This window comes from Leuresthes tenuis, unplaced genomic scaffold (assembly GCF_036924035.1).
Source record: "Leuresthes tenuis unplaced genomic scaffold, fLeuTen1.0.hap1 SCAF_18, whole genome shotgun sequence".
Taxonomy (NCBI): Eukaryota; Metazoa; Chordata; class Actinopteri; order Atheriniformes; family Atherinopsidae; genus Leuresthes; species Leuresthes tenuis.
In genome coordinates this window covers 33,369,872-33,392,999 of record NW_027325372.1, presented here as the reverse complement: position 1 = coordinate 33,392,999, position 23,128 = coordinate 33,369,872, and the positions used below count along the sequence as shown (strand labels likewise).

Here is a 23,128-nt window from a genome sequence, read left to right as displayed (position 1 = left end):
CTGCCTCAGTCTGACCCGCTGCCTCAGTGTGACCCGCTGCCTCAGTGTGACCCGCTGCCTCAGTGTGACCCGCTGCCTCAGTGTGACCCGCTGCCTCAGTGTGACCCGCTGCCTCAGTCTGACCCGCTGCCTCAGTCTGACCCGCTGCCTCAGTCTGACCCGCTGCCTCAGTGTGACCCGCTGCCTCAGTGTGACCCGCTGCCTCAGTCTGACCCGCTGCCTCAGTCTGACCCGCTGCCTCAGTGTGACCCGCTGCCTCAGTGTGACCCGCTGCCTCAGTCTGACCCGCTGCCTCAGTGTGACCCGCTGCCTCAGTCTGACCCGCTGCCTCAGTCTGACCCGCTGCCTCAGTGTGACCCGCTGCCTCAGTGTGACCCGCTGCCTCAGTCTGACCCGCTGCCTCAGTCTGACCCGCTGCCTCAGTGTGACCCGCTGCCTCAGTCTGACCCGCTGCCTCAGTCTGACCCGCTGCCTCAGTGTGACCCGCTGCCTCAGTCTGACCCGCTGCCTCAGTGTGACCCGCTGCCTCAGTCTGACCCGCTGCCTCAGTGTGACCCGCTGCCTCAGTCTGACCCGCTGCCTCAGTGTGACCCGCTGCCTCAGTCTGACCCGCTGCCTCAGTCTGACCCGCTGCCTCAGTCTGACCCGCTGCCTCAGTCTGACCCGCTGCCTCAGTCTGACCCGCTGCCTCAGTCTGACCCGCTGCCTCAGTCTGACCCGCTGCCTCAGTGTGACCCGCTGCCTCAGTGTGACCCGCTGCCTCAGTGTGACCCGCTGCCTCAGTCTGACCCGCTGCCTCAGTGTGACCCGCTGCCTCAGTCTGACCCGCTGCCTCAGTGTGACCCGCTGCCTCAGTCTGACCCGCTGCCTCAGTGTGACCCGCTGCCTCAGTCTGACCCGCTGCCTCAGTCTGACCCGCTGCCTCAGTGTGACCCGCTGCCTCAGTCTGACCCGCTGCCTCAGTGTGACCCGCTGCCTCAGTCTGACCCGCCGCCTCAGTCTGACCCGCCGCCTCAGTCTGACCCGCTGCCTCAGTGTGACCCGCTGCCTCAGTCTGACCCGCCGCCTCAGTCTGACCCGCCGCCTCAGTGTGACCCGCCGCCTCAGTGTGACCCGCTGCCTCAGTCTGACCCGCTGCCTCAGTCTGACCCGCTGCATCAGTGTGACCCGCTGCATCAGTGTGACCCGCTGCCTCAGTCTGACCCGCTGCATCAGTGTGACCCGCTGCCTCAGTCTGACCCGCTGCCTCAGTGTGACCCGCCGCCTCAGTCTGACCCGCCGCCTCAGTCTGACCCGCCGCCTCAGTGTGACCCGCCGCCTCAGTGTGACCCGCCGCCTCAGTCTGACCCGCTGCCTCAGTCTGACCCGCTGCATCAGTGTGACCCGCTGCCTCAGTGTGACCCGCTGCCTCAGTCTGACCCGCTGCCTCAGTCTGACCCGCTGCCTCAGTCTGACCCGCTGCCTCAGTGTGACCCGCTGCCTCAGTGTGACCCGCTGCCTCAGTCTGACCCGCTGCCTCAGTCTGACCCGCTGCCTCAGTCTGACCCGCTGCCTCAGTGTGACCCGCTGCCTCAGTCTGACCCGCTGCCTCAGTGTGACCCGCTGCCTCAGTCTGACCCGCTGCCTCAGTCTGACCCGCTGCCTCAGTGTGACCCGCTGCCTCAGTGTGACCCGCTGCCTCAGTGTGACCCGCTGCCTCAGTGTGACCCGCTGCCTCAGTCTGACCCGCTGCCTCAGTGTGACCCGCCGCCTCAGTCTGACCCGCCGCCTCAGTGTGACCCGCCGCCTCAGTCTGACCCGCTGCCTCAGTCTGACCCGCTGCCTCAGTGTGACCCGCTGCCTCAGTCTGACCCGCTGCCTCAGTCTGACCCGCTGCCTCAGTGTGACCCGCTGCCTCAGTCTGACCCGCTGCCTCAGTGTGACCCGCTGCCTCAGTGTGACCCGCTGCCTCAGTCTGACCCGCTGCCTCAGTGTGACCCGCTGCCTCAGTCTGACCCGCTGCCTCAGTCTGACCCGCTGCCTCAGTGTGACCCGCTGCCTCAGTCTGACCCGCTGCCTCAGTCTGACCCGCTGCCTCAGTGTGACCCGCTGCCTCAGTGTGACCCGCTGCCTCAGTGTGACCCGCTGCCTCAGTCTGACCCGCTGCCTCAGTGTGACCCGCTGCCTCAGTCTGACCCGCTGCCTCAGTCTGACCCGCTGCCTCAGTGTGACCCGCTGCCTCAGTGTGACCCGCTGCCTCAGTCTGACCCGCTGCCTCAGTGTGACCCGCTGCCTCAGTGTGACCCGCTGCCTCAGTCTGACCCGCTGCCTCAGTGTGACCCGCTGCCTCAGTCTGACCCGCTGCCTCAGTGTGACCCGCTGCCTCAGTCTGACCCGCTGCCTCAGTCTGACCCGCTGCCTCAGTGTGACCCGCTGCCTCAGTCTGACCCGCTGCCTCAGTCTGACCCGCTGCCTCAGTGTGACCCGCTGCCTCAGTGTGACCCGCTGCCTCAGTCTGACCCGCTGCCTCAGTGTGACCCGCTGCCTCAGTCTGACCCGCTGCCTCAGTGTGACCCGCTGCCTCAGTGTGACCCGCTGCCTCAGTCTGACCCGCTGCCTCAGTGTGACCCGCTGCCTCAGTGTGACCCGCTGCCTCAGTCTGACCCGCTGCCTCAGTGTGACCCGCTGCCTCAGTCTGACCCGCTGCCTCAGTCTGACCCGCTGCCTCAGTGTGACCCGCTGCCTCAGTGTGACCCGCTGCCTCAGTCTGACCCGCTGCCTCAGTGTGACCCGCTGCCTCAGTGTGACCCGCTGCCTCAGTCTGACCCGCTGCCTCAGTGTGACCCGCTGCCTCAGTCTGACCCGCTGCCTCAGTGTGACCCGCTGCCTCAGTCTGACCCGCTGCCTCAGTCTGACCCGCTGCCTCAGTGTGACCCGCTGCCTCAGTCTGACCCGCTGCCTCAGTCTGACCCGCTGCCTCAGTGTGACCCGCTGCCTCAGTGTGACCCGCTGCCTCAGTCTGACCCGCTGCCTCAGTGTGACCCGCTGCCTCAGTCTGACCCGCTGCCTCAGTCTGACCCGCTGCCTCAGTCTGACCCGCTGCCTCAGTGTGACCCGCTGCCTCAGTGTGACCCGCTGCCTCAGTGTGACCCGCTGCCTCAGTGTGACCCGCTGCCTCAGTCTGACCCGCTGCCTCAGTGTGACCCGCTGCCTCAGTGTGACCCGCTGCCTCAGTCTGACCCGCTGCCTCAGTCTGACCCGCCCATTCTCTGTCAGTTCCTTACACACACTTCATAATTAGCAGTTGGACAAAATAGCTCACCTCCTTTGTATTCATTGATGGCCTCTGATAACGCATCTATTGACTCAATGTCCAGATTGTTAGTGGGTTCATCCTAAGAAAGAAGAGAAGCACATGAGGTAATACAGACATAACAGATGTGTAGGAGGAGAGGCTGAGAGGCTCTCACCAAGATAAGTACATCCGGCTGACGACAGGCCAACTCAGCAAACACCACTCTAGCCTTCTGACCACCTGTGAAACATAAAAGCCAGATAATGTCAAAGCATGTCCCCTCGGGACAAGACAAAGGAAGCGGCTGTTAAGCTTCGTACCAGAGAGCTTGGAAATCTGGATGGTGTGGGCATGGCTCTCGAGGCCGAAACGTCCCAGACACTTCCTGCTGTCCTGGTAGGGAAGGTTGAAGTTTCTCATCAGGTACTCTGTGGCCGTCTCCTCCATGTTCAGCTGATCGGCATACTGCTGATTGAAGAAACCCACTTTCTACAAAAAGACCAAACACCCAAGATCAAACTTGTGTTCATGTGAAGTGAGCAGTAGAACCTCTGCAGCATTCCATCATCCAGCCATGTGTTGTCACAGCGGTTCTATCAGTGCATACTGAAAATACAGACAGTGGCTCTTTTCATTGAGCACCATATTAGCCTTTTAAAAAACAACCAACGTGACCCAAACCAGCCTGATGTACTTTTAATCCCAATAACATGTTCAAGCCTCTCTGTGTAGGTATCCCTGGCCTGGTGTTATGGTGTTTGTTGTCCCCCCTTTCCTGTCCTCTCAAACCCCACCTGGTCGAGGTTCTGGTTCTGATGGATGTTTCTTGCTGTTTAAAGGGAGTTTTTTCTCTCAACAGTCACCTTGTGCATGCTGAGATCCAACAGGACAAGCACAGAAACAAGTCCGCTATCAGAGGCTAACAGGAGATCATTGGTAACTTTCACCAGTGCTGTTTCTGTGCTATGATGCACTCTGAATCCTGACTGAAACTCTTCAAACAGATTATTTTTGTATTATTTCCTGGAAGTGATCAGACGATTGAGTTTGTCCCAGGATTATTGGGCTCATGTGGTAAGTTCCCCTGCACCTGTCAGCCAAGAGTCTGCTGTTACATCCATCATTAGTTATGTTGGTCTGCATTAACACACAGTAGTAAGAGAAACCTCATTAAAGCCAATGCTAGACAACAACATGTGAACATGTGATTTAGTCAGAACCACAAAATACTCATCAAGAGGTTTCTGGTTAAGAATCTGTCTTTTTATGGTCAAATGTTTGAGTTACTCACCAGGCGATGATTCTTCCGCATCTCACCTTTGGTCTAAAAAATAGACAATCCTCCAGTTAACTCAGCAGTGTTTATGTTTTAGTGTAGTTTCAGATCTAATTTGCATATCTACACTCTTACCGGGTTTAATTTTCCGGTCAGCAGCAGCAGCAGGGTACTCTTCCCAACACCATTAGGTCCGACAGTACAAACTGAAGGTGGGAAGGAAAAAGTCATGTGAGAAAAGAGTACATCACAGTTTAAAGCTGGAAGAGAAACTGATCTGGAATGCTGCACCTACTGGGTCATAAACTTTTTCTCCAGGTCAGTGCTTCTGAGCTGGTTTTCATCTCCAATGGCTGTCATTTCTAACTCTACAGACACACCTGCATCTTTTAGAGGTCTATGTGTGACATCAGCAGAAAGGCTGTATACTCACTCCTGGAGTCCATGTCGATGCCAAAGTCCACATTTTTGAAGAGGGGCTTCTGACCATGGTAGCCAAAGTCAACACCTGCATACGACACAAACCACCAAGTCAATAACATCAGGACAAAATCTTTACATCAGTAGGAGGACATGGCAGTGTGACATTAGCAATAGTAAAACATGAAGGATGTCTTGGAAGGATTTTTGAAGTGTTGGTGCTAAGTTGACAGCCATGAACCACAATGTCCATAATCTGAGGAGGACCCGCTGCCTCAGTGTGACCCGCTGCCTCAGTGTGACCCGCTGCCTCAGTGTGACCCGCTGCCTCAGTGTGACCCGCTGCCTCAGTCTGACCCGCTGCCTCAGTCTGACCCGCTGCCTCAGTGTGACCCGCTGCCTCAGTGTGACCCGCTGCCTCAGTCTGACCCGCTGCCTCAGTGTGACCCGCTGCCTCAGTCTGACCCGCTGCCTCAGTGTGACCCGCTGCCTCAGTCTGACCCGCTGCCTCAGTCTGACCCGCTGCCTCAGTGTGACCCGCTGCCTCAGTGTGACCCGCTGCCTCAGTGTGACCCGCTGCCTCAGTGTGACCCGCTGCCTCAGTCTGACCCGCTGCCTCAGTCTGACCCGCTGCCTCAGTCTGACCCGCTGCCTCAGTCTGACCCGCTGCCTCAGTCTGACCCGCTGCCTCAGTGTGACCCGCTGCCTCAGTCTGACCCGCTGCCTCAGTCTGACCCGCTGCCTCAGTCTGACCCGCTGCCTCAGTGTGACCCGCTGCCTCAGTCTGACCCGCTGCCTCAGTGTGACCCGCTGCCTCAGTGTGACCCGCTGCCTCAGTGTGACCCGCTGCCTCAGTGTGACCCGCTGCCTCAGTCTGACCCGCTGCCTCAGTCTGACCCGCTGCCTCAGTCTGACCCGCTGCCTCAGTCTGACCCGCTGCCTCAGTCTGCCCTCTGACACTCAATGGATTTTTAAAAAGCACTCTTAGTGAATGATACAACTGTGTCTCATACGTGGGACAGTAAAGGTGTAATCTGAGCAGCTGAAATACATAGTGAGGTGTTCTGGATACGATAATGGTGAAAGCTCTGCAGCATGAGTGGATCTTCTTACTGTGTAGTCCCAGTATGGGTGGGGAGAGTGGAGGTGGGTTGGGGAAGGTGAACTTGACAGTGTACTCTTTGGGCCTCTTCAGCAGTTCTGTGCTGTCCTGGCTCTCTTCCTCCTGGTTTCCCTTCTTCTTGCCTTTTTGCTGCTTTCTGGTCAGTGCCTCCTTAGTCTGCTTCTCCTGAGAGGGAACAATTGAACCAAACTGGTATCAGCTGCAACAGCTAACTTGAGACTATGGGCGAATAGAAGCATTCACTTTTCTAATCTTTGTTTTACATTACAACCTTTAATGGACTTTAAGTAAAAAAATAAATCAACGTAAAATAGTTCGAATTGGTTAAGAGAAATAAAATATAGATTTGTTCTCATTCTAAAAAAAAAAAAAAAGAGCTGAATGTATTCACCTGCTATGAAGCCGCTAAATAAGATCCTATTTCTTAATTTTAATTACCTCGAAAAGTCACATAAGTAGTTAAATCAGGTCCACCTGTGTGCACTCTGTGTCACATGATCTCAGTATACATACACCTGTCCTAAAGGCCCTGGAGTCGGCAACACCACTAATCAAGAGGTACCAGGAAGACCAAAGAGCTCTCCAGAGGGCCGTCCACCAAAACTCACAAACCAGGTAAGGAGGGCATTAATCAGAGAGGTGGCAAAGAGACCAAAGATAACCCTGAAGCAGCTGGAAAGCTCCACAGAGGAGACTGGTGCATCTGTCCATAGGACCACTATGAGTTGTCCACGCCACAGAGATGGGCTTTATGCAAGAGTGGCTGGAAAAAAGCTGCTGCTTACAGAAAAGTTCACCAAAGCATATCTGAGAGACTCCCCAAATATATGAAAGAAGGTCCTCGGGTCAGATGAGGCTAAAACTGAACATAGCTATGTCTGGTACAAACCCAATACCTCTCATCACCCCAGGAACACCATCCCACAGTGAAGCATTGTGGTGGCAGCATCATGCTGTGGGGATGTTTTCCATTGACAGGGACTGGGAAACTGGTCAGAACTGAAGGAATGATGGATGGTGCTAAATAAACTCTAAAGTGTAACTGAAGAACGGGCAGAAATCTCAGTGGCAAGATATACCGAGGATAAAAAAAAATCATCTGGTCCTCACCAGATCTTTTTACTCAGTAAATCCAACCTCAGATTACCAACATATGACATATCACACTGCATCATTATTTATGGAAAAAAAACAGAGAAACAGTGTGTAAAAAACTAAGTGAACCCTCCCTGCTTCCACAGGAACTAAGAGGGTAAGTCACAGCCAGGAGCTGCTGATCAAAGCTCTGATTAACTGATCATCAGTCAGTGTGAGCAGCTCTATAAAAGCAGAAGTTCTGTCAGTTTAACACGATGCCAAGGAGGAAAGACACCAGCAATGATCTCAGAGAAGCAGCTGTTGCTGCCCATCAGTCTGGGAAGGGTTATAAGGCCATTTCCAGACTATCTGGAGTCCATCATTCTACAGAGAGAAAGATTATTCACAAGTGGAAAACATTCAGGACAGCTGTCAATCTTCCCAGGAGTGGACGTCCCAGCAAGTTCACCCCAAGGTCAAAAAGCCCAGAGCTACATCTCAGACTCTACAGGCCTCAGTTAGCATGTTAAAGGTTAAAGGTCACCCCAAGGTGAAAAAGCCCAGAGCTACATCTCAGACTCTACAGGCCTCAGTTAGCATGCTAAAGGTTAAAGGTCACCCCAAGGTGAAAAAGCCCAGAGCTACATCTCAGACTCTACAGGCCTCAGTTAGCATGCTAAAGGTTAAAGTTCACCTCAAGATGAAAAAGCCCAGAGCTACATCTCAGACTCTACAGGCCTCAGTTAGCATGTTAAAGGTTAAAGGTCACCCCAAGGTGAAAAAGCCCAGAGCTACATCTCAGACTCTACAGGCCTCAGTTAGCATGCTAAAGGTTAAAGTTCACCTCAAGATGAAAAAGCCCAGAGCTACATCTCAGACTCTACAGGCCTCAGTTAGCATGTTAAAGGTTAAAGGTCACCCCAAGATGAAAAAGCCCAGAGCTACATCTCAGACTCTACAGGCCTCAGTTAGCATGTTAAAGGTTAAAGGTCACCCCAAGGTGAAAAAGCCCAGAGCTACATCTCAGACTCTACAGGCCCCAGTTAGCATGTTAAAGGTTAAAGGTCACCCCAAGGTGAAAAAGCCCAGAGCTACATCTCAGACTCTACAGACCCCAGTTAGCATGTTAAAGGTTAAAGGTCACCTCAAGATGAAAAAGCCCAGAGCTACATCTCAGACTCTACAGGCCCCAGTTAGCATGTTAAAGGTTAAAGTTCACCCCAAGGTGAAAAACCCCAGAGCTACATCTCAGACTCTACAGGCCCCAGTTAGCATGTTAAAGGTTAAAGGTCACCCCAAGGTGAAAAAGCCCAGAGCTACATCTCAGACTCTACAGACCTCAGTTAGCATGTTAAAGGTTAAAGGTCACCTCAAGATGAAAAAGCCCAGAGCTACATCTCAGACTCTACAGGCCTCAGTTAGCATGTTAAAGGTTAAAGGTCACCCCAAGGTGAAAAAGCCCAGAGCTACATCTCAGACTCTCCAGGCCTCAGTTAGCATGTTAAAGGTTAAAGGTCACCCAAAGGTGAAAAAGCCCAGAGCTACATCTCAGACTCTACAGGCCTCAGTTAGCATGTTAAAGGTTAAAGGTCACCCCAAGGTGAAAAAGCCCAGAGCTACATCTCAGACTCTACAGGCCTCAGTTAGCATGTTAAAGGTTAAAGTTCACCCCAAGGTGAAAAAGCCCAGAGCTACATCTCAGACTCTACAGGCCTCAGTTAGCATGTTAAAGGTTAAAGGTCACCCAAAGGTGAAAAAGCCCAGAGCTACATCTCAGACTCTACAGGCCTCAGTTAGCATGTTAAAGGTTAAAGTTCACCCCAAGGTGAAAAAGCCAAGAGCTACATCTCAGACTCTACAGGCCTCAGTTAGCATGTTAATTGCAGCAAGTATAGGTAATCTACACCAACCATCCCATGTAAGCAGCTCAGTTACCCAGATTCTGCTCCCATGTTCGAGCGCTGCTCCACATACAGTACAGGAACACTTAAGTTATAGTATTATTAGCAATTATCCTTTGTACAGCCACTTCCAAACCCACTAAAAACTTTTGCATCATCGCATCACTTCCAACCAACTGATGGATGTTGTATCAAGCATGGCTATGAGCCACAACATTAACACCACTGACAGGTGAAGCCAGAAACACAGATCATGTTACAATGCAATGTTCTCCTAGAAACCTAAATCCTGACTTTCACATGGATGTTTCTCTGACACTCTTCACCGACCTAAATATTTTATGCCGACCGGTTAGCACCCGTCCCATTGTGGCAACAGCCCTCCCTTACATTAGCTGCCTCCATCAGCAGGACAGCAGCAGGCCCCACAAAAACTTCTAAGGAAGGATTCAAAGACAACAACCAAGAGTCTGAGGTGTTCCCCTGACTTCCAAACCTCTCACATACCAATCTGATGGGATCTGTGGGAAGCAACCCAATCCGCAAAGACCACACTAGCAACAGAGCCCGAACATCTAGGACCCCTCAGATGTTCTTTGTCCACATCCTGGCTGCTCAGTGTTTTGCTGTATGATGAGGACCTACTCAATATTAGGCACGTGGTCATAATGTTAAGGCTGATCAGTATATGTTGTCACAGACATGCCACGGTAGTCAGTATTTGTGGATTTGATTTTAGGCTATAATGTTGTGTGTAATGTGTGGAGAGCATTTGAGTGATGAAGTCTCAGCTGAGGGGCTGGACATACTCACAGCTTGTTTAGTGGACTTGCCACCAGCCTTCAGCTCTTTGAGCTTCTTCTCCTGTTTGTCGTACTGTTTCTGCATTTCTTTTTGCTTCTGCACGTACATCTTCTTGAAGGTCACTTGAAGAGAAAGAAAAAAAAGTCTTCCACTGTTAGATGTGAGCTGTGTGTGTTTTACTCAGCTGACACAACACAAGCCCAGAAAATAGCTTTTTATACAGATTATACAGTTTTTTTATGCAGATTTCATCCACCATTATTGGGCTGCTTAAACCTTCAGAACAAGTTCCTCAAAGCTGATTTAAACCAAGTGAACGAAATTCACAGAAATATGAATAAATAAAACTGCAAGACAAATATGGGCTGTAATTTAAGATGTACACAGACAAGCTACTCAGCAGACATTCTCCTACTTCATCAAGGAATCAACAGAAAACAGTCTATTCGAAGAGTGATACGTACAGTAGTTTCCTCTGTAATAATAGAGCTTCTGGTTGTCCAGGTGGATAATGTCTGTGCATACATCATCAAGAAAGCTCTGGTCATGGGACACTATGAGGAGAGTCTTCTTCCAGCCTTGAAGGTAACTGGAAGTAGAAAAGAAAAAGTAGAAACTCACAGACCAGCATGGACAGGAACAGTGAGAGCTGCTGCTTGTATGGAACAGAGTTGCATATATGAATACACATTTAATTAGAAAGTTGTTTCATACTTGTTTAGCCAGATGACGGCGTTCAGGTCCAGGTGGTTAGTGGGTTCATCCAGCATCAATAGGGTGGGCTCCATGAACAGGGCTCTGTGTGCACAGAGGGTAAGACTGAGTAAAAAATATCCTCTGACTGGTTTCTGCTGGACAAGTTTCTCATGATCTACCTGGCAAGGGAAACTCTCATTCTCCACCCTCCAGAGAACCTTTTGGTTGGTCTGTTCTGCATCTCGGGGGTAAACGACAGACCAGCCAGGATTCTTCTGGCCTTTGCCTCAGCTGCTGCAGCTCCAATTGCCCTTAGCTCTTCGTACACCTGATGCCAAAAAGAAACATTGACACATCAGGAAACAGATCAGCTGGTGTAGTTGTAAGATTGCCACCTTTCTTGTGGGAGACCTGGGTTCAAATCCCCTTGCATGAAAGGTATTACCTCCAGTAGGGGTCCTTAGGCAAGACCCCCTTACCCTACCTGCCTACCTGTAAGTCCCTTTGGGTAAAAGTGTCTGCTAAATGCATAAACATAATGTTAATGTCAGTTATTTCACAGGGAGACTGTACAAGCACATTTTCACCACCCAGAACTTTAACAAACCAGGCTTTTTTCAAAGACATCTGGGAGACCTGGTGCTAACATGTGTCCTAGGTGGTTGGAGCACAAGTGGACAGCTCCAGGTACAAGGGTTAGGATGATAGGGTTACAGGAATAATCACACTTAGGGTGGATCCAGGCCACATTCAGAGGTGGTGCAGGACACATCATTTGAAACATTCTGGGACCACCAACTGATCTGACACGACTCCAAACAAGCAGCTGAGTTATCAGCAGGATGTTTTCTGTGAGAATTAAAATGTGCAATGCATGAATGATTCACAGTGAACCTACTGCTCTTCTTTGATGTTTATTTCTGAACAGAGCACAGTCGCAAAGGTCAGGCTCTGCCCTGCAAGTCGCCTTTTAATGAGTCCGGACCTGAACCAGCTCATTTACAGCTAGCTCAGTGAATCAAAAGCTAAGAAAGCTAGCTTCATTTTAAGATCACTGTATCAAGAATGTTAATGTGCTGACCGAGAAGTCAGTGAAAGATGAGGAACAGCTACCGGTTGTGGGAACTCCATCCAGCCCACCCAAACTAGACACCCCCCCCTCAAAAAAAGACACACACACACCCACATATACATATACACACCTGTACACACCCATATCCCTTCCTACATGTATAGACATATTCACTCAGGTTAGGGAGAGCAGTTGAGACCTGGGTGGGATTTGACTGGAGAAAGGTTTTGAAGCAGGTTCTAAGAAAAGTCCTAGAGTATCCTCTTGTGGTCAAAGGGCAAAATAACACCTTAGTGGCGCGTTTCTGTCTTTCTGTGTACAAATTCTGTGAAATCTTAATAATTGGGATTTAATGAGTCCTGCAAATGTGTATTTTGCTAAGCTCCGCCCCCCTCGGTTACTGTTGCTACGCCAGTCAAGTTTTCCCTCCTAGAGCGAGAAACACAAAGTTTTTACCGGTACCGTTAAGTCATATTCCTCAGGAAATATTTGACATTCTCTGTCAAAATTCTTCAGATGTGTCATAGAGAAACAGACAAAAAGGTCTCCAGTATGCGTTTGAAAGATACGTTCACCAGATTAAATGTTGGCAAAGTTCAAACGAAGAGGAACTCTCAAACAGAGGGAAAAGTACACCGCTCTTAATGTAAGTGCCAGACACCACGTGTTGCTACTTCGAATAAAAAAACAGCACATACAAGAACAACAATGTTCTTGTACAGCAGGGTAGCTCGATATTTATTCTTTAAATTTAAATTAAATGTTATGTTAGCTTTCACTGTCGTTCTGTTTGCCAATTTCTTGCTAAAATAAACTATCTTGCATTTGTTTACAGTGCGCCAGGATATTGCTCACATATAGTGGGGCTGATATATACATTTGACCTCATTAAGGCACAGCAAAGCCCAGCAATATCTTGCACAAGATGAAGCAGGTATGATTCATATTTCATAGATAATTATATGGTCTCTTACAACAACAGCGGCATTGTTCACACAGACAAATAAAACTACTAAGAAGAGCAGCCACCGGATTTGGAAAGTCAGTTAAGGTGTCCCTTCATAAAATGCTAAAAGATCAGTATGTCAGAACTTGTCTCTATCTGTTAGTATTTATTTTGCTTAAATATTACACCGTGGCTCCAGGTTTAACAGAGACGTCTTTGTTAACGTTACCACACAAAGCTAACGTTAGCTAGCACTTAGCCTTAGAACAAACGGGGTTCAGCTGGTCGTGTGGTCTTCCACACTGCTTTATCCACACCCGGCATCTTTCTTGTTGAGTCTTGGGGATGGCAAAGAATTCAACACCACCTTCCAAACTTCTTGGATATCGACTGTCGGACTTGCGAGTCCGACTGTTCTGCCGAAAGCTTGACTGGCCTCTTGTGCATAGTTACGGTTGCTAACGTAGGATTGGACAGAAGACGTTTGTGGGAGGGGCTTAGCAAAGGGTCATTTGATTGTTCTGAGTGAAATTTGGTCCTTTGTATGCTGTTGTGTCTAAAAGGTTAATTGAATTATTGTCCGTTGTGAATTTTAATTTTATTGAGGGATTATGATTATTTAAGGTATCTAAACATTTATTAAAATCATCCAGCAAGTAGGTCCAGATGCCCCAAATGTCATCCAGGTACCTGTAGTAATGCAGGGGCTTTTTAAAAATCACATTTCTCCAGTGCAACAGTCTCCCATTCAGCCATAAAAATATCTGCATATGCAGGGGCAAATTTCTTGCCCATGGCTGTGCCTTTTATTTATAGAAAGTATTAACCATCAATTTCAAAGTCATTTTTGGTGAAATTGATCTCTAATAGCTGTAATAATTCTTTGTCTGGTCTTTTTTTGTCATGAAATTTGAAAAATATGTTTCTAATCGATTGAATGCCTTCTTTGATGTCAATATTTGTGTATAAGCTGTCAACGTCAAATGTGAATAAAATTGAATTAGTGGAGATATTTCATTTTTTTAAACTTTATCAATGAAATCATTTGTATCTTTAATAAAACTTTGGTGTTTAGTGGCCAGTGGGTTCAAATAATAATAATAGGGCTGAACGATTAATTGCATTTGCGATAAAATCGCGATGTGAAAAAATTAGATATTCTAATCGCGTTACGTTGCGATTTAAGTCAAGTGACTTTCAACACGAAAAGGGACAAAAAAAAATAAAACTGACCAGACGAAGATGGCCTCAGGCACAACCACGACAGCAGCCAACACTAAAAAAAAAACTTTAGTGTCTAAGAGGAGCAGTACTTCAATTGTGTTGCATTATTTTGGTTTTAAAAAAAGGGGATGCTGCACAGCGCCAGGTACTGTGAAAAATGTCTTGCTACTGTTGCTACCTCGCAAGGCAACAAGGCAAACTTGTTTCAACATTTTAAAAAAACACCATCAAGCCTTATATGATAACTGCATGGCTCACATGGCGATTAGCGGCATATGACATCATCAACACAGCACCCGACAGTTAACCGCAATGTTGGAAAGCGTGACTCCATATGAAACTTCGTCAAAACAGCACAGACAAATTACTCGAGCAATAACAGAGTTTTTGGCAAGGAACACGATGCCCATCACACGATGACCAAGCCTGGGTTTACAGCCTTAATCAAGACACTGGATAAGCGGTACAGCATGCCATCCCGGACATGTTTTAGCCAGGTTGCTATACAGGAGCTGTATAAAAAAATGCAAGCAAAGGGTGACTGCAGAGCTGAAAACAGCTGAATTTGTCTTCTATAACAGAAAGATGTAATCCCTATATTTGTTGAAAAATACAAAAGACAAGGAACTTAAAAAATAATTGCTTATTAAATCGCAATATTTAAATCGCAATTAGATCATTTTTCCATATCGTTCAGCCCTACCTCCTGCTGACTCAGCAGAGCAAAAAACATCACCAAGGACAGCTCCCACCCTGGCTTTGATCTGTTTGACCTGTTGCCCTCAGGGAGGCGCTACAGGTGCATCAGAACAAAAACCAACAGACTCAAGAACAGCTTCTTCCCAAAAGCCATAACCACTCTGAACTCACACAGGCACTTATTTCTCAGCCATAAATATTTAATATTTGATAACATTAAAAATACTGTGACTCCATTTACAGTGCAATATCTGTATACCATGCGATACCGCAATACCTCACACTGCATATAAAATAAAATATTGCCTATACTGCATATCTATCTGCACTTGCAGTTTTGATGTTGTATATATATCTTTACACTACTTGTATATGTTGTTATAACATTTATTTTGCCTACATGTTTGCACTGAATGAGGAGTTGCTTTTAATCTCATTGTACTGTGTATAGTGACAATAAAGATATTCTATTCAATTCTAGTTAATGTATGTTTGTTTACTGGCGAAGGAAACGGTAATGGACCAAGATGTACACAGCATAATGCATGTGTACCGTTACGTTTAAACATGTTGGATATATTAACCTCATTAAACAATTGTACCTGGAGACCTCCATCTTTATCAGAAACATGCCGATAATGTAACGCTAACACAGCGAGAGTGAGGAGAGGACCGGTGTTGTGTTGGAAACACACCTTAAACACAGCTGCAGGTTGTCTGAGTTACAGAACGGAACCGTTCAGCTAGAAAGCTTCAGCTAACAAAGTAATGTGGGAACAATAATGTTCATCTTTCAGAAAGGAACAGCAGTAACTCCTTAGAAGTTGGTGTACTCTTCATTAGCTAAGCTGTTAGCATTAGCTGCTGCTAAAGGAAGAAATAAATCAATAAATAAACCATGAGGAGTTATTTCTCAGATGCTTCCATTTCCCTGCTCTGAAGTTCAGGCTCTGAGAGTTGGAACTGATCCTCTTTGTGGCTCAGTTCCTTCAGTCCAGCGTTGAACTGGACCAAGTTGTTAAAACAGTGGGATGAAAAGTGTCTGCTGCACATTCCCAGTCTTTAGCTAACTCTGCTGGAACATTAGCCTCAGATATACTTTATCCACTGGGCTCTTATATCCTCTGAGGCTGCTGCTGGATGGAAGATGCATGCTCCTCAGTGCAGCTGACAGCAGAACATTTCCACCAGAAGTTGGCTTCATCCGTCCAGCAGGGTGGATGTGAGTGGGCGGGGCTTAACAGAGGAGGCGGAGCCAACTTAATGAGTGACATAAGTTTGAAAATCTAACGGCGAGTTAAGTGAGATATTTTCTTGGTACTTTCTGTGTTTTTTGGGTTGGCAGTACCTTCAAACACCCAAATCTTAGTTCTAAAGCACAGAAAAAAAGTATTTTTTTCCATAATTTGTCATAGAACAGCTGAAGCAACACAGGTAAGTTCAATGTCAGGAGCTCTCACAGCTTCAGGTACTCACAGGAACTCACTTCCACCCTGGGATTTACCTGTAAGTTGTGCATCAGAATAGTAGTCTTAAACCATGTTTCAGTGAGGGAAAGTGAGTTGGTTGAGTTTGTCCCTTAGTGACTCGAATTTGGTGAAAATGTGACTCAGCGGCTGTTCTGTAATCGTCGGCATACTCCTCCCCTCCATCCTCGCTTTCTTAACCAAACAGTCCTGAATGTCTTGGAGTCAACATTCAATACAATTCACCAATTTAAGCATTCAAGAATCGTGACTAAAATCTCTCCAGATTGAAAAGCTATTTCGGCATTGCAGAAATGGCAAAGAAACTCACAGCCATGTTTAAGTCTACGAGGCTGGTCAAACTCATTTTGAGAAAATACCATTACAAAAGGTGCCAAAAACACCAAAACATAATATAAAGCAATATCAAAAAGATAGGAACACAGGAAGTGTGAAGATTAGAATTAGGGCTAAAAGACAAAGCTGAAAAGATGGAAGTGATGGAAACAGTAGTCCATTTTACCTGATCCCAGTCACCCTCTTTTAATGCGTAAATGGACTTGTACTTGTATAGCGCTTTTCTAGTCTAACTGACCACTCAAAGCGCTTCACTACATGCCGCATTCACCCCACTCACACACACTCATACAGCACGTCTTAAGATACATAACTACGTGCTTTCTAATCATTCACACACATTCATACCCCAGTGATACACTGTGGGTTCAGTGGTTCAGTGTCTTGCCCAAGGACGCTTCGACATGTATCCTGGGGAAGCCAGAGTCCAACCACCAACCTTCCGATTGGTGGGCGACTGCTCTTCCTCCTGAGCTACAGCCGCCCATGAGTTTGACGTTTACTTGTCTGGTCACAGATACAGGGACCCGAAGTGCAGGACCAACAGACGGAAGCACTCATCTGTCCCTGCAGAAATTGACTTTCTTTAACAGTCAATGATTTTTTATTTCTGTAATTTTATTTATATTTCATTATTTTCATCTTGTTTTTACACTGGCAATTACCTGGACCTTTTCATACTTTTATCACAAACCTGTATTTGCTGTTGTGTCTGTAATGTATGTTTTATCTGATGTATGGATTTATACATACGGAATGGCTGTCTCTTACTGCACACTAATTGAACCCTAGGGGGACAAGACAGATTACCTTGAACCGAGTACCAGTGGTAATGGGAATACTCTGAGCTATGACACCACACTGGGAGAAAGGTTCCAAAATATCCCATGAACCACATCAAAGATCTCCAGAAGAGCGCAGCCCAAAGAACAGCTAAGATCCTGCATACAACTGTCTCGCTTCAAATAGTAATAAAATCACACAACTACTGTTAGACCAAATGGCACTGGGTGGGAAATCACACCTGCAGCGGGACTGCAAGTACCCGATCTAACAAAGGTTACTCTCCCGGTGAAGCAGACCGATATCTGGCAGGAAAATATTCACCTTGTCCAGCCTCTCAGCCACACTGTCCTCTCCCTTCTCCAAGCGAGCCTGGAGCTGTTTCTCCTCCTCCAGCAGTTTCAGACGGCGGGTGTCAGCCTTCAGCACTGCCTGCACTGCCGGTGTGTCATCAGCTACCACCTCTAACAGAAACAGACATACAACAACGTCAGTAGGGTGTAACAGAATGACACAGATAGAAAAATGGAGAGCACAGTGTAACAAGTCACTCACCTTGTTCACACAGCAGTACATCAATGTTGGGAGGAATACTGAGAGCTCTGTTGGCTATGTGTTTCAGTAATGTAGTCTTTCCTTTGCTGAAAGACAACATGAATACGAGAGAATGTTGAAAAAGAATCTGTCAATGTGACCATCAAGCAACACACTGACTACTTTAACTGCATTTTACTCTGAAAATCCTTGGCTACTTTTCAGGTAGCCACGCCCCCTGATCCACTCAGTTAACCCCCCTCAGACTGCCTCTCTTTCCTGCCAAACCTCTTCTCGTGAGTTCTCCCAGCTCCTTCTACTGTAGGCCTCCCTCTTCTCTCCATGGGAGAGTCTAGGGGCGGTTGTAGCTCAGGAGGAAGAGCAGTCGCCCACCAATCGGAAGGTCGGTGGCTCGACCCCGGGCTACATGTCGAAGCGTCCTTGGGCAAGACACTGAACCCCATGTTGCCTTCCAGTGTATCACTGGGGTATGAATGTGTGATGATTATGATTATGTATCTTAAGACGTGCTGTATGTGCGCTTTGAGTGGTCAGTTAGACTAGAAAAGTCCAAGTCCATTTACCATGGGGGAGGCAACAAAGGTAACCCCAGCTCAAATTGCTCTCAGCCTACAGGATCAAGGCCTGCCAGGGGCCTGATCCTTCTCTGTCCCTCTCTTGCAGAACAATAAGCATACAAGGACCCCTTTCCAGCTGACCAAGCCAAAGCGAGTGTACCGCTAACACAGTGTTTCTCAATCCCTGCATGTTTTCAATGTTTCCCTCCTCCACCGCACCTGATTCAAATGATCAGCTCGTCCTCAAGCTCTGATAAGGAGCCATTCATTTAAATGCCAGCATTAAATATATATATATATATATATATATATAAAATATATATCCTAATGTTGTCCAGGAACATCAGGAATCAAAATTTGGTTATTAGGAGCACAAGTCTCTGTGCCTCTGTTTATAATAAAAAATTCCAAAAAAGATTTTTACCCATTTGGTCCAACCAAACCATATCTTCTTCCTGCCACGATCAGAAGGTCAGCATTAACAAAAAGCTCCTTGCCGTGAGCAGATATGCTGAACCTCTCCAGCTAAAAGACACAAAACAGACCATTATCAGCAAACACTGAAGAATGCTATACATGCAATGTTTTCATGACTGAGTTTTCTTTTCTCTCATAAAGAAATTAAACAATTATGGCATCATTGCTGTCATTAACTTGTGTTTCTCTCTCTCAGCAGGTATTCTCTGGCCTGGTGTTACGCTGCTTGTTGTCCCCTCTTTCCTGTCCTCTCAACCCCCAGCTGGTTGAGGCAGATGGACCCTTCCTGGTTCTGATGGAGGTTTCTTCCTGTTAAAAGGGAGTTTTGTTTTCCTTTCCAATGTCACCTTGTGCACTCTCAGGACGGGAGATTGGATAGAACAGAAGTTTTGGTACAATCTGTTGGTTTCCCTTAGCTCGTCTGCTTTTTTTTACTTATTTATTTTATTTTATTTTTTAAATTGGCTCCATATGAATTGGACCAATCTGGGATTAGATGAACTGGATTATGATTGTATTATTGTATATTGTATGATTGTATATTGGATAGTATTTAGCTTGAACTGGACAGTATATTTAAAGTGCCTTGAGATGATGTTTGTTCTGATTTGGTGCTATAAAAATAAACTGAATTGAATTGGGGAGAAAAAAAAAAAAAAAAACAAGGAATAGAAGAGACAAATGCTTCTACATGAAGTTCTTACAAATAATTAGGCCTCTGTTCAGTTTGTCTAACAGCACAAGAGAAAAGAATTCTAACACTTGATTGTAGTACATATGTTACCTTAATATCAGAGGCATTCTCCAGCATGGCCTGTCTGGAGGACATCTCAGCCTGAGATATGGAGAAATCTCCTTCCAAAGCATTCTGAGCACGGACACTCGCCACCTGACGCTCATACTCCATCTGCAGGAACACACACCCATATGAAGAGATGGTAACTCCACGAAGCAAGAGCTTTAACTTCACTTTGTTCCTTTCCAGGGTATTAATGCACATTATGAGCAAAAAAAACATGGTGGCACATAATCTATAAATCACAACTATTTCTGTAGGGTGAGAAAAATGAAGAACTTCAATATAGATTGAGTGTCTGTTGAAGAAATTATTAGATATGTCATTAGTGGGTGTACTCCATATTAGCCTGAAGTAAGTAGATAATGTATACTACACAACATTTACTCATGTTATTGTTTTTATGAAGTAAAGCACTGCATTTAACTCGCATATCATTAAAATGTACCGTACTGAGTGAATTATGAAAATATACTAACAAGAAATACAATTTTAAAAAATACAGTAGGTTTTGGCCCAAAAAGAATGGTGAAAAACGAGTTTGAGAACAGCTTAGAACTGCCTGGTACGGGTTGGAACCGGATTGGTCCTTCGGACAGCACCATTACCCCAGATGGAAGGAATTAGAGATGTTGGCCAAAAGCCAAACCAATAGGGGAGAAATGTCGGGTGTGTTCTTTGTTACCAGGCAGAGAAGAGTTTTTTTTCAATAAAAGGCAGGGCTTAACCAAAAATTCAGTGTATTAAAGCAGCACAATGGAACTATAAATTTAGTACTTTTCCTAAATAAACTGCACTGCATTGGATTTTTGGCTATTTTTCTGACTCCACCAAACACTTCAAAGGAACTCTGTTTTTGCTACCAGTATTGCTGCAATGAGGCACTTGCATATGTGTTCGTGTAGAAGTCCAGTGTGAAAACTGGCCCTGACCAGGATATTTTTTACACATCAAACGTTAGTTATTTTAATGTCTTTATAAGGCATTAAAATATCATGAAAAAGCTTTTTAATTCCTGGCAATGGTCAAAATCTTCAAAAATCAGGAATAAATTATCAATATTAGAGTTACAGATTTTCTTTCAGTACAACTTCTGTCTTTAAATTGTTTCAAGAGTCTGTGACACTTTTAAATGATTAAATTAAAATATATGAAATCATCTTAATGTGCACAAGGCATAATATCTTCTTTTTAACATAATCAATGAAAACCAACTTAAAGTGCAACATAAAAAGGCATATTTCCTTCCTTTAACCAAATTTGGTCTCATGTCTGCACCTATAAACACACCCATAGTGTCTGTGATGCTTTGACCCGGTCAGATTATGCAGCCCCTTGCTGCACAACTGCCGCGGTGATATGCGGTTGTTGAGCAGCCTTCGTTTTCACTCCTGTCAGTGAAACACCGGGGTGATGTTGCTTCAAACACGTGGCCATGCTTGAGCCGTGCCGACACACCGTCACGGTTTCATCCACTGACCTCTTTTCCCGATAAAGGAGACTTTAATGACGCGGGGCGGTCAAACTCCTCCGCCCGGCATGACCATGCTGTGAGTGAACTGAACATGCGCACAACTTTTTTTGGTCTCATAAATCAATCCGCGGATCACTTCCGTGCCGAACCGAAGATATTGATCCGAACGCATCACGGATCAATGATGATCTGTTGCACCACTAATTTTAACAAATAGCCTTTTCTCTAGCAGTTTTTCTGAGGTAGAATGGGATACCCCTGCTCCTTAGAGAATGAGTTATTCTTCATCCATGTGAATATCTCTGAGAGACAAGCTGACATTTTTGCTGAAACTGTGGGCTCATCTGGTGGGAATGAATGTACAGCTGGGTTTAATCTGTGTAGTCATAATGAGAAGCCATGAGCACATCGGTGCCATGCCTTGGAACACCTCTGTGGAGAGGTGACTAGATGTGGACACATTGAAAGAATGCCCAGGGTGGTACACTGCCACAGCCAAGCTGTTTCAGTGAAGTGGACATTCTCAAAGCCAGTCTGAATTGGATCAGAACCATAGGAGGAGGTTGTTCTGTCAGAGGTTGCAATGAAATCAGACCTGGAGCACCAAGCAGGTGCTCCACTAAAACAGTCACAGACTGAATAAGTCCTACTTTTCCCAAACAACATGGATGCATAGTGATTACCATTTTTTTTTTCTTCTTCTTCTCCTTTTTGCTCAGGTTAGCATACGGGTCATCCTCCTCCTGCTTGGCCTGCTCTGCAATGACATCTTCTGCACTCTGATGGTTACAGACAAAGACATGTTCAAGCACAAGCACAAGCTGAGAGAAACAGACAGCACTGCAGAGGGCAAACATACCATCATCATGTCACCTTCATCAGCATCTTCCTCCTTTTCATCATCATCCATGCTATGTGACTCCCCTGCTGGTTGTCCTCTCTATCAGAATGCAAAGACAGCGTGGTTATCTGGAACAAGTTTAGCCAACATCAAAGCTTTGTGTTGCTCTTTCTGGCTTTTTTTTTTTTAATTCTTGCCTTTATGACGTCCCATTGATCAAAAAAAAGTTCTGGAGTAAATGCATGGAATGGACCACAGTGTGTTACTTTGTGTTGAAAATAAGTGTTTTTAGTTTAGCTGTGAAATTATCGTCAGAGGCTACTGTTGCCCACCATCGACTGTCACTCTGTGCTGTGAACACATCACACATCAACACAGGACATGTTTGGGAGATTGTGAGGACAGTTTGATCTGATATTTTTCTGCAGTTATTATTCACACATGCACATGACAGCAGAGAGTTTTTGGCTGGAAATTAACTATCCCAGCTGGAAATGTGAGGGAGGGAGGCAGAAGTCCAGAGGGAATGTTGTGGACATTTACATTCACACATGGCACCGCTCCAGAACATCTCTGCAACATTTCAGGACTTCAGTGTGTGTGAAAGTAGCTAATGACTACAGTAAAACCGACCACTTAGTAGCAGTTCTTACCAAAACTACATGTATAATAATAAACAATATATAATAATATATTGTGCAGACAACTACCGTAAATTCCAGACAATAAGCCGCTACTTTTTTCCAAGTCACCAAAAACATTTTGCCTCTTAACATTAGACCAATAAAATTGACAGGTAGTTCACAATGGTCCAATGAAATTGTATGATAAATCAAACACACTTACACTGCTAAATTATTGTAAATCGGTCATTTCTACTCAGCATCAACATGGAAAACAAACAAAGAAATGCATATGAGGCAGCTTTTAAACTGAAGGCAATCAATCTGCGATGAGACTGTGAGAACGACAACGAAGAGACTGAAGTGAGTGACAAAGTTGGGAGGCTGTTCAAGTGGGACACTAAAGAAGATGACTGATGTTTTTAGTGCACAGGAGGAAGATGAAGAAGGCGGTCAATGACTTTTCCTGGTAGGCTACTGTTTTTTTTCTTTTCTTTTTTTACCAGCCGTGTTACAGGCAGTGTTCGGGAAAAAAAAAGCATTTACGCCACGTATTTGTGCGTTACCGATAGGTATTCAAGTTAAAACCATCGGTGTTACAGGCAGTGTTCGGAAAAAAAGCATTTACGCCACGTATTTGTGCGTTACCGATAGGTATTCAAGTTAAAACCATCGGTGTTACAGGCA

The 23,128-nt window shown here is 46.4% G+C and overlaps 1 protein-coding gene across 4 annotated transcripts in view; it reads right to left on the bottom strand.

The window, feature by feature from the left end:
• Positions 1 to 23,128, bottom strand: part of abcf1 (ATP-binding cassette, sub-family F (GCN20), member 1) — a 39,583-nt gene that overhangs the window by 663 nt on the left and 15,792 nt on the right. For 2 of the 4 annotated variants that reach the window (XM_072370818.1, XM_072370820.1), the window contains 17 exons: positions 21,837 to 21,913; positions 21,661 to 21,756; positions 19,492 to 19,614; positions 18,655 to 18,755; positions 17,674 to 17,759; positions 17,443 to 17,582; positions 10,751 to 10,899; positions 10,590 to 10,673; positions 10,340 to 10,464; positions 9,885 to 9,997; positions 6,084 to 6,258; positions 4,984 to 5,058; positions 4,686 to 4,756; positions 4,566 to 4,598; positions 3,595 to 3,763; positions 3,450 to 3,514; positions 3,302 to 3,374 (listed from right to left, as the gene is read on the bottom strand). In XM_072370818.1, the coding sequence (XP_072226919.1) occupies positions 3,302 to 3,374; positions 3,450 to 3,514; positions 3,595 to 3,763; positions 4,566 to 4,598; positions 4,686 to 4,756; positions 4,984 to 5,058; positions 6,084 to 6,258; positions 9,885 to 9,997; positions 10,340 to 10,464; positions 10,590 to 10,673; positions 10,751 to 10,899; positions 17,443 to 17,582; positions 17,674 to 17,759; positions 18,655 to 18,755; positions 19,492 to 19,614; positions 21,661 to 21,756; positions 21,837 to 21,913 (1,755 nt within the window). Of the gene's footprint in view, positions 1 to 3,301; positions 3,375 to 3,449; positions 3,515 to 3,594; positions 3,764 to 4,565; positions 4,599 to 4,685; positions 4,757 to 4,983; positions 5,059 to 6,083; positions 6,259 to 9,884; positions 9,998 to 10,339; positions 10,465 to 10,589; positions 10,674 to 10,750; positions 10,900 to 17,442; positions 17,583 to 17,673; positions 17,760 to 18,654; positions 18,756 to 19,491; positions 19,615 to 21,660; positions 21,757 to 21,836; positions 21,918 to 23,128 lie in introns of all 4 variants that reach the window. The other 2 variants (XM_072370819.1, XM_072370821.1) reach the window with 1 other exon arrangement.